Source organism: Rhipicephalus microplus, chromosome 9, assembly GCF_043290135.1.
Source record: "Rhipicephalus microplus isolate Deutch F79 chromosome 9, USDA_Rmic, whole genome shotgun sequence".
Lineage (NCBI taxonomy): Eukaryota > Metazoa > Arthropoda > Arachnida > Ixodida > Ixodidae > Rhipicephalus > Rhipicephalus microplus.
Window position 1 is genome coordinate 2,273,255 of NC_134708.1, and position 14,325 is coordinate 2,287,579.

At 48.3% G+C, this 14,325-nt stretch overlaps 1 protein-coding gene across 12 annotated transcripts in view; it reads right to left on the bottom strand.

The window, feature by feature from the left end:
• The window catches only part of Wnk (Wnk kinase), a 407,304-nt gene that overhangs the window by 266,181 nt on the left and 126,798 nt on the right, over positions 1–14,325 (bottom strand). For 9 of the 12 annotated variants that reach the window (XR_012885945.1, XR_012885943.1, XM_037415298.2 and 6 more), the window contains exon 9: positions 5,825–5,899. Coding sequence is in view for 10 of the 12 variants with exons in the window: in XM_037415298.2 (XP_037271195.2) it covers positions 5,825–5,899 (75 nt within the window). In the remaining 2 variants the exon portion in view is untranslated. The remainder of the gene's footprint in view (positions 1–5,824; positions 5,900–14,325) is intronic. The other 3 variants (XM_075872963.1, XM_037415295.2, XM_037415292.2) reach the window with 1 other exon arrangement.

Genomic DNA, 14,325 nt, shown 5'->3' on the forward strand with positions numbered 1-14,325 from the left:
AGGGCTAAAGCCAACTCCGATGACGCGCCGCGCTCGTAGACCGCTCGCTCGCTCATAGTAATCTTATCATCCATCCGGTGCGGCCACTCGTAGTAATCTGACCGTGCATTACATCTTCGTTGCTTGCGACGAAGCACGTCGCCATGAGTGCGCTAGCGCGTCGTTCCTGCCCGCAGTCTCGCTGTCAGCGGAGTGAGGGCTAAAGACGACTCTGAAGACGCGCCACGCTCGTAGTAACCTGATTGTGCGTCCGCCTACTGCTCCTAACTAAAGCGTATTTATATCTTAAGTGATCATCAAGCCGTGAACACGTCGCGAAGCAGCAATTTTCGAGAGCCATGTCCTTGCAAAGCACAAGCAGCAGACGACGATCTCCCGGAGCGAGCATCGGGCCAATGGCGAGGCGAGCTGAGGCAACATGGTGGCCACAGCCAATCAAAGGCCTCGAAACGATCTTCAAACATTTGCTTTTTGTGCACTTGTTTTTAAAGGCTGAGGCCAGCTGAGGCGGGAAAGTTAAACACAGAGAAATGCTCTTTCCGGTGAGCCCAAGAAGCCGGCTCCAGGCCCCGCCATCGCGAAGCCATATTTTTTTAAAAATCGCTGTTTTCTCGCGATTTCCAGTAAATGTTCCTTTACCGAGGTGGGTGAAATGAATTTTCTGAAGCACTTCTGCACGGTTTTCAGTGTAGATATTTTGGAATAAAAAAAAACGTTCCAGAAACTGAAAATTTGATTTTCAGAAAAAAAGATTTTTTTTGCCAATTTTCGCGATCCCAAAGCCGCGTCCCCCCTTAAGGAAACAAAAATGACGGTACCCCTGCCAGCGCAGCAAAAGGAGATGTTTATAAATTTTGAGTGCTCATAACACACATACGAGCATATTTTCGACAGTTAACCTTTGGCAGGAGGGTAAAATAAGGCCCGCACCGTGGTAGAAAATTCGTTAATGCGGGATCGCTGTCCAAAAATACTTCGTTGCCGCGAGATACGTAATACATGGGCTTCTATGAACGTTCACCAGGGATTTGGAAATATTTGGTTGCCGCGGGGATTTCGCAGTCGCGAGGTTTCGTTATTGCGGGTTTCGACTGTACAGTTTATCAGATTAAACCAATTCATTGTTTCCCTTTAATGTCCCTTTAAGGATCACACTGCCCTTCAGGACCTTCTCCTTGCTATATTTTGATAAAAATTGGCAATTTTACATTCTTATTTCAAGAATGCAGCGTTTTTTCTTGTAGAATAGGTTGTTTTTAAAATACGAATACTTCATGTGTCTTGTTTGCTGCAAATCCTTTATCTTAAAGTGGAAAAGTAAAAAAAAACACAATTAAAAACTCATCCTTGTCTTATATACCGGTCATTGGCAGAAAAAAATGTAGAAGTCTCGCAACAATGGGCAACTGAAGTCGGAAACCTTTATTGCCATCAAAAGTATCAGCAGCGGTGCTGTTGGGCAAGGCTAGGCAAGAACTACAGTGTTCTAGCAAGGCCATTTTGGTTCGGTTATCTGCTGTCAGTCTGCTGCTTTCTTTTTCCTTTAGAAATGAGTGGTAGTCGATGGAAGTTTATGATAGGCTTTAAGAAAAAAGTTATCGAGTAGCCGAAGAGCACGGCAACCTGACAGGACAACGAGAATTCGGTGCGTCGGAGAAGAGCGTCCGACACTGGAGAACTACATAAGATCAGTGTCCAAATAAAATTAGAAAATGTCGCCAGAGTGCAGCTGGTTGTGTCGTGTACAGTAGACTCCCATTAAACGAAACTTTCTTAAATGAAATCGCTGCTGAAATGGAACAACTGCCACTAATATGCTTATCTCTCAGTAAACAAAACTCCTCTTAAAGGAAACACATTTTCCTGGTCCCTTCAGGTTTCGTATCAAAAGAGTCTACTGTATTTACCAAGGTAAGGATGCACTGCGATACTTTCCTATTTTTAAAAATTTCTTTTTCAGAGATTCAGAAATTGGGGGGGTCAACTTATATCCTGGTTTTTACGATACATAAAAGCTTTTTTAGGAAAGCGACAAAATCCAAATAAAGAAGGGTGTAAGGCAGGGAGATGCAATCTATCTAATGCTATTCAATAAGCGTTTACATCAGGTTTTCAAGGCCCTAGATAGGGAAGAGCTAAAGGACCCCTGACACCGAACTTGGAAACTCAAAATGCTTGAGTTGTTCGATAGTCCTGCATGCGAGGCCACTTATGACGAATTATCAATGATAAGCATTGCCTATAAGATATTTTAATTTGGCTGGTGCCTGCTCAACCAAGTATTTTCTCTGATTCGATGTAGACAGGGGTCCCCTCAGGACGTTGGAGAGGTCAAGCAAGTATTGTTGGCATCACAGAACATTAGCGGGGCAGGCATAATACCACGACTGGCACGCAGCAAGGTCTATTGTTCGACACCACTCTCGCTCTATTTCGGCAGCTTACGCCAGGAACGAAAGCTCAAAGATCAAAGCACCTACATCCTTGCATTGTTCACCACCCTTGGGTCCACCTATTTGAAAACAGTGCATTCAGCATCACTGTAGTTGCCGAAGCTTGAGCGCACGCACATAGTTTCAGGCGCTGCCCCGCTGTATGGTGCTAGTTTCTTATGGTATTTAGGCAGTTCTGAACTGATGCAAAATTGTTCTGAATTAACGATGCTAGCATTAATTTTATAGTACATTATAGCACTTACTATTAAATTTTGGCATTATTATACGCACAGCTACAAATCACTTGTGGGAATCGAGGCTAGCCCGCCACCCTTAAGCGGGCTTTGCCGTATCTTTTTGCCATTCTCATGTCCCCATGACTCCCCTCCTCTGTGGTCTGTCCCGCTGGGGGAGCGAAGAGTGACGCTTGACTCCTCTCACCCTGTAGCCGATGTCAACTGTGGCGCCGTGCGCAATGTCTCTCGAGACGGATCGCGTGCGGCCGTCGGGAGAGAGAAAGAATTTCTCCAGGACGACGTGGGGTAGGCATGCATTTCTTTAGCGTCCGTTGGCTCCCTTTGTTTGGGGCTCGTTCAGACTTCGCCAATGGCGCCTTGCGCCCGCGGCGAATGCTTCATCCTTTTCGAAGAGCGGTGCGATGTCCTAGTGCACGGTCAAACTACGCCAACCCGTACCTCTCGGAAGCCAACGCGAGCGGAGTTTTGCCATCGCTCGAGCGATCGGGCCCTTTTGTCCCGGTGTCACCGTGAACACTTTTGCCCACGGAGACATGTTCGCAGCACCCCTGTGTAGCACTTCTCGTTCGTGGCATAGATAAGCCTATTTGCTTTCCTGCCGCGCCTTTTGCAATGGGCTCTGAACTGCGTTTTGGTGTTGCCGCAGACAATGTAGTGTTGCGACCTTGAGCCGTACTGTGTTTTTGCCACGGCGACAATTACAGTGCAGTCCACTTATAACGATATCGAGAAAACCTAAAAATATGATCGTTATAACCGGTGATCGTTATATCTGGACTGCCGTAGCTCCAGGCTTCATTTCGCTATTTTCACCAATTAATAGTAGGTAGTATTGTAGATAGTAATTGTAGATAGTAGGATGTCAAAAACAAGACTTTATTTCTTACTCCGAAGAACGCATCACGGGTTCGCTGAGGAAGGGAGACTGACCGACGGCGGGGTGGGAGCAGTGGGAGGAAGAAAGCACAGCCAGAGGTACACAGCCGGAATGCCAACGAGGCCCCGCCCCGATGCCGCCGCGCCGCTTTGCTTTTCGCTTTTTTTATTTTCTCTCTCTTTCCCGCTTTCGTTCGGCAAGCTACGAGTAGCTTGCCGGCTTGCCGTTGTAGAAGGCGGGGAGCCGCGGAGCGCGGCGCTTTGCTTTTCGCATTTTTTTTTTAATTCTCTCAGCCTCTCCGCGGTCGACGCGCGGCGAGGCGCAAAACGTGACACAGCTGGCGCCATCTGTAGCGCGTCGCGCCAACTCGCGATGCTCTCCTCGGCTTTTTGAACGGCCGGGACGCGCTGCCGGCGCTCTGCTGCAGTGGCGGCAGATACATACGTACTCGCCTACGCTAACTTTTCGTCTTGTCTCGGCATAGTTCGTTTCAGAGGAACTTATCAATCTAAATGTTACGATTATTCTGAATGAAACATGCCGTCCACGGCAAACTTTTCATCGTTGTATCCGATATGCGGTGGATAACATATCGTTATATATGGTTTTTTTCCCCATAGCCCCAATGCATAAAATGAGACTGTTAAGTCGACCCATCGTTATAACCGATATATCGTTATATGTGGTATCGTTATAAGTGGACTGCACTGTAACGCGTGTCCTGCGGCTCGCTAAGGCTGGACCCACGCTAGTGGCCGTATTCTTTCGGGATACGTGTACACTACACACTGTAAATAATCGCAAACAAAACTTTTGTTGTCAGGTGTCCTTTAAGAGTAAGATTTTATAGAGTGTACCTTAATCACCTGCAATTCCCTGATGACCTTGCATTGATAAGCAAATCAGAGGACGAACTACAGATCATGATTACTGAACTGGACACTGAAAGCAGAGAGTAGGTCTGAAAATTAATTTACATAGAACTAAACCAAGCGCTTTGCGATAGGTGGCGAGACACTGGAAGTTGTAAAGGAATATGTCTACTTAGAGCAGATAATAATCGCGGAGCCAAACCATAAGAGTGAAATAACTAGAAGAATAAGGATGGGGTGGATCACATTCGGCAAGCATTCTTGAATCATGAATGGCAGTCTACCCGTATCCGTGAAGAGAAAGGTATAAACTGTTGCATCTTGCAGGTAGAGCAGAAACCTGGAGGCTTACAGAAAGGGTTAAACTGAAAGGCCCTGCAACACTTTTACAAGTAGCCATAGAATAATTTTGCTAAAGGAGCTTATTGCCTCACAAATTCACTACCACAAACACTTTTTTAATTTGTCCAGTACCGTTACAAAGATTTGACACATGCTGCAACTGCATTCTCCTCTCGTCCAGACGAAACCACTGGAAGCTAAGCAGGGAGGGATGGTACCGGGAAAGAAAATACGTCATGTGCGCCTCATGACGGCTTCTCAGTGTGCGTAAACAAGTCATAGCCTTCTGCAGTGGCCCCTGTAACGAACGAGCACACCGTGCTCAAACCAGTCAATGGCTGATACAGCAGCTGTGACGAGGGATTTTTCAGCTTGCAGGGTCATTTGCAGAGAAGAGAAAGCAACATTTATGTTATTTTCAGAATTTGTTGTGAATTCCGGGCTGCGTGCTGCGCTATATTGTTTCGCTGCAGTTTTCGGGAGCCTCGACTACTGATCAGCAGCGTTTTCTGACCATGCTCAAAAAGTTCTGTAGGACGAAGCAGCGAGTGATGGAAAGGAAAATGACAAGTGTAAACTTGAGAGAATGTAAAAGAGCAGACAGGAGGTTAAGGATATGATAGATTGTAATTGCAAAGAAATGGACATGGGCCGGGCACGTTAACCGCTGGTGATTTAGGGTAACCACTGTATTCCAAGAGAAAGCAAACACATGAGAATGTGACAAAAAGTTAGATGGGCATACAACATTAAGAATTTTTCAGGCATAACGTGGCAGCAGAAAGCACACAGGCTGATTGGCACACGATCAGAGAGGCCTTTATCCTTGAGGGGACATAATCAGGCTGCTGATGACGAAATTTACCTCATTAATTATAGCGCCAATGCCGGTTCTACCGTGTATGTTCTACAATGTACACACGATCTGATCAGACACAATGATAGCATCAAAAAAGGTGCTTCCTGCGTGTAGCGATAGCACCCTTTGTGCTCATCAGAGAAAAGTCATTATTAGAAGGCATGAATTGGCCAGAGGCTTACCATAGCTGGAGGGGCAGCGCTTGAGTGCGATGTGACTGACACTGCCGGAGCAACGCTTGCACACTGTGGCTGCTGCTGAAAGGGAAGAGTTGGCTTTAAAAATATGTCCCTCAGACACACTTAGTCCACTGCTATGGCGATGTAAGCCACCAATAGTTCACAAAACAGCTACTCTATTCTAAAAAAGAGTTTCTACCAGGCACTGTACCATCAGAAGATGAACAGAGACAAAAAATAAAAAGAGAAAACACAGGTAGACGGTGTAAGCACAATCAACAGCTTATTGGCAGGAAACTGAAATACAAAAACTTCACATGCACGTAGTCAGATATAGAATTTATTCTGCCGATAAAAACGTTATGCTGATCCATTCGTCTCTGAAATGCTTTTTGTCATAACTTTTTAAACTCGGGTTGACAAAAGGGCCAGCCACCCTCCTGCTTTGTTCCTCATAGTGTATGCACGCTCGTGAAGATCGCCATTATTGCAGCAATCGGTTAGTGCGGGCCAAGTTTGAGCTTTGTTTAGATTATTGTTTGTCACCTTATTTTAACAGAGCTGGAAGTGGGTTTGAGTCTTTTGAAGCAGCTCAGAGAGCAGGAATAATGGTGTTTTGGAGCAGATTTGGAGCAGATTTGGAGAATTCAAATGGTGTGCTTTGGAGCAATGAAAGTTCAATTTGGAGCAGACTGTTATTAGAAACATTGTATTTCTGGTACACAAATATTGCAATGGTTTTCAAAGTCATGATATCATATTGCCACAGGAAATTGCCATTGCTCAGCGCAACACGGACGTCGGGAACCAGAGAAACGCTAACGGCACGACTACAAGTGACAAAGCCAGCCGCAATGCACGAGCCGGCCCTGCATGCGCCCGGTACTCCGCCGAACAGCCAACGCGCGTGAAGAAGAGAACGAGGGTGCTCGAGACAGAGGCTCACGAGGACTACCGCCCTTGGATCTTCTTGATTGCTGTGCGTCGTTCACTTTGGGCACAAGTTCGCCCTTAATAAACCGTGTCAATAAAACATCCTTGTTGTAAGGCTGCTACATTCGTTACATTTTCTGGTGGAGGTGCTGGGTAGATGATTCCAAACCCCACGAGAGAGCGAAGTCCAAGCCCTGACCATCCGCAAGCCGTGGAGCTTACGCCGGTGCACCAACGGATCAGTCGCCGTATTCGAAGTGATTCACCAAATTTTGACCACTTCCCCCTGTGCCAAGGGCATCAGCGACGGAAACAAGAAACGCCACCACCATGACTAGCCAAGTTGCACCATTACAGCTCATTGTCAACAACCCGTCATAGCGAAGGTGTTCCACGGTGACCCGTTCGAGGACGCCAAAGACTGGCTGGATCATTTCGAGAGGGTGGCGAACATAAACCAATGGAACGAAGCAGGCAAGTTGCACAATGTATACGTCTCTTTGGAAGACACAGCGCGAGTGTGGTACGAAAACCACGACGCATCTTTGACGTCCTGGGAAGAGTTCCAGCGGCAGCTACTGTGTACGTTTGGCAACAATGATCGCCAGGAAAAGGCAGAAGCAGCTCTTCGTGCATGGAATCAACGCACAAATGAAACTGTCGCTATGTACATAGAAGACGTGTAGCTGGCCCAACATGATTGAAGACAAGAAGGTGCGTCATCTCATGCATGGGGTAAAACAAGGGCTGTTCACGGGACTCGTTCGCAATCCGCCACGCACTGTTGCCGAGTTTCGGTCGGAAGCAACAACAATAGAAACGACGCTGCAGCAGAGAGCCTGGCAGTACAATCGTGACGTAGCCTGTACTTTAGCAGGGGTCTTCTCGGCAAACGTCGATAATCTTGACACTCTGCGGGAGCTCGTCCAGTCAGTTGTCAGGGAGGAACTACGCAAGCTGCAGCCACCCGCTTCACCGGAACTGTCTATTGCGGATGTTGTCCGAGAAAAAATTCGGCAGGCCATACGGGAGCCGCAGAGGGATGCACCACCGACACGACGCGCGGTAACTTATTCTAAGGTGCTCAGGCGGCCTGCTGTCCACTGTGCGCTTATCGAGACACCTGGTACTTACGCACCGACAACACGCAGCCTGCGCCATATCGTAGGGGCAACTTGCAGCGCACCTCTTCCGACAGGGACAAGACCTCGGAAAAGCGATGTATGGCGAGATGCGGAACGTAGTCCCCTGTGCTTCCACTGTGGAGAGGCTGGCCATCTTTACCGGTTTTGCCGATATCGTCAAGCTGGTCTTCGAGGATTTGCGGTCAACGCACCATGTCCGCCAAACAGCGAAAGGCCGTCCGACATCGAGAAATACCTGTGCTCATGTCAGAGCTTCGACCTGCATCGTCCTCATCAACCGCGGTCACCATCCCCTCTACGTCGGCGCACGCCAAGCCCACGTTCCTTTCCAAACGCACCTAGGCATCGTTCGCCTAGTCCAAACCCGGGAAACTGAAGTGGGCGACCTCTGGAGGCGAGGCCGCTCGTGATTCGAAATACGAAGATCCTCCACTACGACACCAGCGTGACGACGACGACAACTGTCTCCAGGTAAAGAAGTGCAGTAATAGGAACATAACTTCAGACTTGTTGTTGGTAATTGACAGGCTAAAGCTCACGGCTTTAATACACACCGGTGCGGATTACTCTGTGATAAGCTACGATTTAGCAAAGTGCCTCAGGAAAGTTCTGACCGAATGGAGTGGACCTCAAGTACGTACGGCAGGCGGTCACCTTATTACGCCTCTCGGCAGATGCGCCGCAAGAGTTGAGATACGAGGTTTCACTTACGTTGGCGACTTTGTTGTCCTGCCCGTATGTTCGAGAGAAGTTATACTCGGAATGAATTTTCTGCAAGCAAATGGTGCCATTATTAATTTGCAGAGGTCCAGCGCATCATTTTCGACGGAACAAGCTATAAAGGTAGCTCGAGCAGACGAGCAATACACCGCTCCACTGCGCATCGTCGATGATGATGTGACTGTACCGCTGCAGAGCAGTGTAATGGTTCTAGTCAGAAATGATACATTTGGTGACTATGAAGGTGTGGCAGACAGCAACATGGATGTTTTCCTGAAAAGAGGCGATTGTGTGGCACGAGGGATTATCCAGCTACGAAACGGGTACGCAGACATCCTCCTGACAAATTTTGGGAACGAATTCCAGCACATCACAAAGGGGACAGCCACAGCCTTTCTTCATGAGGTTTGTGAAATCACAGAAATACGCAGCCTTGAAACAACGTCAACGAATATGAAACAAACATCGAATGTCTGCGACGTAATATCTGTAAATTCTAATCTTTCAGTGATCCAACGTCAACAGCTATAGGACCTTGTACGGGAATTTGGCAGCTGTTTCTCCAATAGTTCAAAGGTACGACGCACGACCATTGCAAAACACAGGATCGTAACAGACGAGACAACCAGGCCGGTACGCCAGCACCCGTACCGCGTTTCACCAAAAGAAAGGGAAGCCATCAAGAATCAAGTACAGGAGATGCTTGAACATGATGTTATTCAACCTTCTAGCAGTCCGTGGGCATCTCCTGTAGTACTTGTCAAGAAGAAGGATAACACGCTAAGGTTTTGCGTCGACTACCGGAAATTAAATGCTGTGACTAAACGGAATGTATATCCCCTCCCGCGTATTGACGACACATTAGACAGACTTCGGTGTGCCAAGTTCTTCTCATCACTATATCTGAAAAGTGGATACTGGCAGATCGAAGTTGATGAACGTGATTGCGAGAAGACTGCTTTTGTTGCCCCGAAGGACTCTATGAATTCAAGGCTCTCACTTTTGGTCTTTGTTGTGTGCCGGCAACGTTCCAACCCATGATGGACACTGTACTTTCCGGATTGAAGTGGCAGTGCTGCTTAGTGTACCTTGACGACGTGGCCATCTTCACCGCTACATTCGAGGAGCATATCAAGCGCCTGCGAACAGTGTTAGAAGCAATCCGTTCGGCAGATTTAACCACCAAGCCAGAGAAGTGCCAATTCGGTTTCGAAGAGCTTCAATTCCTTGGGCACGTTGTCAGCGCCCACGGTGTGCGTCCTGATCCTGAAAAGACAGCCACCATTGCAAGGTTCCCGGTGCCAGCAGACAAAAAGTCATTACGGAGATTCCTAGACCTGTGTGCTTACTATAGACGATTTGTCAGAAATTTCTCGCAGATTGCAGAACCCTTGACGAAACTTACGAGAGAAGATGTACCTTTCCAGTGGGAAACAGAGCAACAAAGCGCCTTCAACGAATTAAGAAAACGGTTGCAAGAGTCCCCAATCCTTTCTCATTTCGATGAAACAGCTGACGCAGAAATACACACAGACGCCAGCAACATCAGCCTAGGATGCATCCTAATACAGTGGCAGAATGGCGAAGAAAAGGAGATAGCATATGCCAGCCGGACTCTAATAAAGGCGGAGACCAATTATCCGGCCACAGAGAAAGAATGCCTTGCGGTCGTCTGGGCCATCAGTAAGTTTCGGCCTTACTTGTATGGTAGACCATTCAAGGCAGTCAGCGATCACCATGCCCTTTGCTGGCTCGCCAACCTCAAGGACCCGTCCTGACAACTAGGAAGGTGGAGCCTCAGACTGCAAGAATTTGACATAACTGTGGTATACCGATCTGGCAGGAAGCATACCGACGCCGACTGTTTGTCACGGGCACCTGCAGACGCAGCACTATCAGATGAAGAGGACTTTCCATTTGTGGCTGTTGTCGAGACTTCTCAGATAGCCGAAATTCAACATGCGGACAAAGATAGCTCCCGCTCATCAAACACCTGAAAGGAGCTGATGTCCAAGTACCTCGTATATTTTCTCGAAGCCTCGCATCGTTCTGCCTCGGAGGAAATGTCCTCTACAAGAGAAACTTGAAGCCCAACTGTGAAAAGTTTCTGCTTGTCGTTCCCGCAACTATGCGGCAAGAAATATTACAAGCGTGCCCCGATGAGCCTACGCCTGGACATTTGGGGGTCACTCGAACGTTTGCACGAATCAGTCAGCCCTATTATTGGCCCAAGCTATTGTCGTCAGTACAGCGCTATGTCAGAACATGCCGTGAGTGCCAAAGACGGAAAGCGCCTCGTGCTAAGCCAGCGGGCCTTCTGCACCCGATAGACCCACCGAAAGCACCTTTCGAACAAGTTGGAATGTACCTCCTTGGACCATTCCCGACATCTTTACTTGGCAAGAAGTGGATCGTTGTAGCGACTGATTATTTAACGAGATACGCGGAAACACACTCCTTGCATCAAGGAACGGCAGCTGAGGTCGCCAAATTCTTTGTACAGAGCATAGTGCTACAGCATGGCACTCTGACTGTTGTAATCACCGATCGCGGACCAGCTTTCATGGCAGAACTCATAGAATGTCTGCTGAACATGACCCACACTTTTCACAGGAACACTACCGCATATCACCCTCAAAGCAACGGCCTGACTGAATGCCTTAACAGAACTCTAGCTGACATGATATCTATGTCTGTGGACGTCGAACACAAAAACTGGGACGAAATTTTACCATACGTCAGCTTCACCTATAACACCGCCGTACAAGATACTACCAAGATTACCCTGTTTCAACTAGTTTACGGTCGTGTAGTTACCACAACACTGGACGCTATGTTACCTATAGATCAAGAAGACTACCCTTCTGATCTCGATGACTATATAGAAAGAGCGGAGGAGGCCCGCCAATTAGCAAGGTACCGAATATGTCACCAACAACGAATCGATGCCGACCGCTACAACCGAGGAAGACGTGAAACACGGTATGAAGTTGGTCACAAAGTGTGGATATGGACCCCAGTACGACGACGAGGCCTGTCTGAAAAACTCATTTGTCGATATTTCGGTCCTTACGAGGTTGTACAGCGACTCAGCGACCTCATTTATGAAGTCAAGCCTACAGGACATGGGCATTCCAAACGACGCAACACCACCAAGCGTGTACACATTGTGCGCATGAAACCGTTCTACGACTGGTACGAAGACTAGCCACCCACTTGCTTGCTGTACAACCATTTCACTCTTACAAACCTTCCGAGATGGAAACGCTGCATACATTATCATCGAAAGCATCAGGGCGATGCCTCTTGAGAGGAGGGATAATGCCACAGGAAATTGCCATTGCTCCGCGCAACGCGGACGTCGGGAACCAGAGGAACGCTAACGGCACGACTACGAGCGACGAAGCCAGCCGCAATGCACAAGCCGGCCCTGCATGCGCCCGGTACTCCGCCGAACAGCCAACGCGCGTGAAGAAGAGAACGAGGGTGCTCGAAGCAGAGACTCACGAGGACTACCGCCCTTGGATCTTCTTGATTGCTGTGCGTCGTTCACTTTGGGCACAAGTTCACCCTTAATAAACAGTGTCAATAGAACATCCTTGTTGTGAAGCTGCTACCTATATGAGTTCCTACCTATATGTTGTTGTGAGGCTGCTACAATACGAGTTGCAAAACACTATAGGCCCCACAAGTCAAAATTCGAACATACACTACTTACCAAAACAGGGTGTCCCAAGCGCTCATTAACATCATGAATGTCCGACCTCCTGGATGCCGAAACTACTGCCTGTTCAATTTTTCCTACTCTCTACACAAATGCAGACCACCAGGGGGACGCCGCCTCGTGTGGATGTGAAAACATCGGCTCCGCGTTCGAAAATGTTTTTGGACAGTTTTTCGTGCATTTGTGAGCGTCTTTTGGTGCCAATCGACGCATTTTTTTTTCTTATGTAATATGGATTCTTATTTTTTCTCTTCTCAAGTCACACGATGTTGACCATGCAAATGTCCCACTTTGACCCACCCTGTAACGGCTGACAGGCCAACAGTATAAGTAAATAAAAAAATAATAATAAAACCGCACGTACTACATCGATACGAAGTATATCACTGTGGGTGAGCTTTCTGACCCTTTTTCGAGACTCTTCTGGTTGCCCATCTGCTCAGCTGAGCGCGCTAGGCTGAGGCTACGGCGGAGCGGCCGCCGGCCTTTCTCGGTAAGGTGTTTCAGCACTCTACGCAGGGAATGTCTATGCAAGTCTCTGTCGATGGGGAGGATATCACTCCCGATGATCTTCAATATTCTGGATGGTCTGTGGCTATCACTGAACGTAAACTTCGTGGGACGCATACCGCCAGGACCGAGACGCAAGCAAGCGTCTCCATGCACAGCGACGCGTGCTCGCCTCAGCGCTCCCGGGCTGCGGTGAAGAAGCGTCTTATCGCTGCTTCTAGACTTTCTCACCTGCCAAGAGATCACCATCGAGTCATCGTGACACCTAGAAATGGCCTGGACATGAGAACCGTGAGTCAAATTAAGTTTGCGGTGGCACTCGCAGTGGCTGCAGCGCTCAGTGAGGAAGAAGTCACAGAAGACATAGTATGCCCGAATATGATGCAGAACATTGCAGTTATAAGCACTCCAGCGGAGAGGAATGCCAGAGCGTATTCCAAGATCACCGCCATTACTCTCGCTACCGCCAGTTTTGGTGTTAGTGCCTACCGAGCTGCCCCCGATGACACCTGCAAAGGTATCATCAGGGGTGTTGACGCGGACATCCGTCAAGAACAACTTTATTCATTTTTTGTACACCCAAGGAACCCAACTGCACTCCAAGTGAAAAGAATCAAGAATTCCACCACGGTGATCATCCTCTTTGACGGACTAAAAGTCCCAAATTACGTCATATGTGGAAATAGTTTGGTTCGCTGCACCCTGTATCGTCGACAGACGGATGTCTGTTATGCCTGTGGAAAGTTAGGTCATCGAGCTGATGTTTGTCCCCATCCAGAGGAGGCGGTCTGTAGAGGGTGTGGTATGTCATCTCCTTCGGAGGATCATGTCTGCACTCCAGAATGCAAGTTGTGTGGGGGTCCACATCTTACAGCAGACAAGACGTGTAAGCATCGTTTTCAAGTGCCCTACATAGTCCGTCGACGAAGACGAGAGCGACAGATGCAATATACGATGGAATTTGCGGAACAAGACGCCGACGACATAAACTTCACAGATGGTGGAGGAGACTTCCTATCGCTACCAGCCGCTACAGGTGGCCGCGCTACGACAGAGCACCCGAGCAGCAGCTGGCGCCCGCATGATGTCAGCCAACAGCTGCAACCACCGCGAGGGCGATCCCGTTCCAGAGGCAGAGCAAGGGGCCGTTCGAGATCCAGAGGACATTCTAGATCCAAGGGCCGTTCTAACTCCCGGGTGCCTACCGTCCGCAACTGTGTGCAGCAAGGAAATCAGCACCAGACCTGGGAATCCAAGATCAAGGGTTCCCAACCACAGGTAAAGGGGGTACCAATCCAGAGCAACACTCGGATATATATGCGCAGATGCAAAGGGAAAATGCTAATCTCAGGGCCATTGTCGAGCAACTCTGGGCTGAATAGCCGACTTAAGAAAATCACAGCAGGTTTCGTTTCCGTCTCCTTCAAACACAGTTCCCTGTACAGAGGCCACATCGGATGCGAGTCACGATG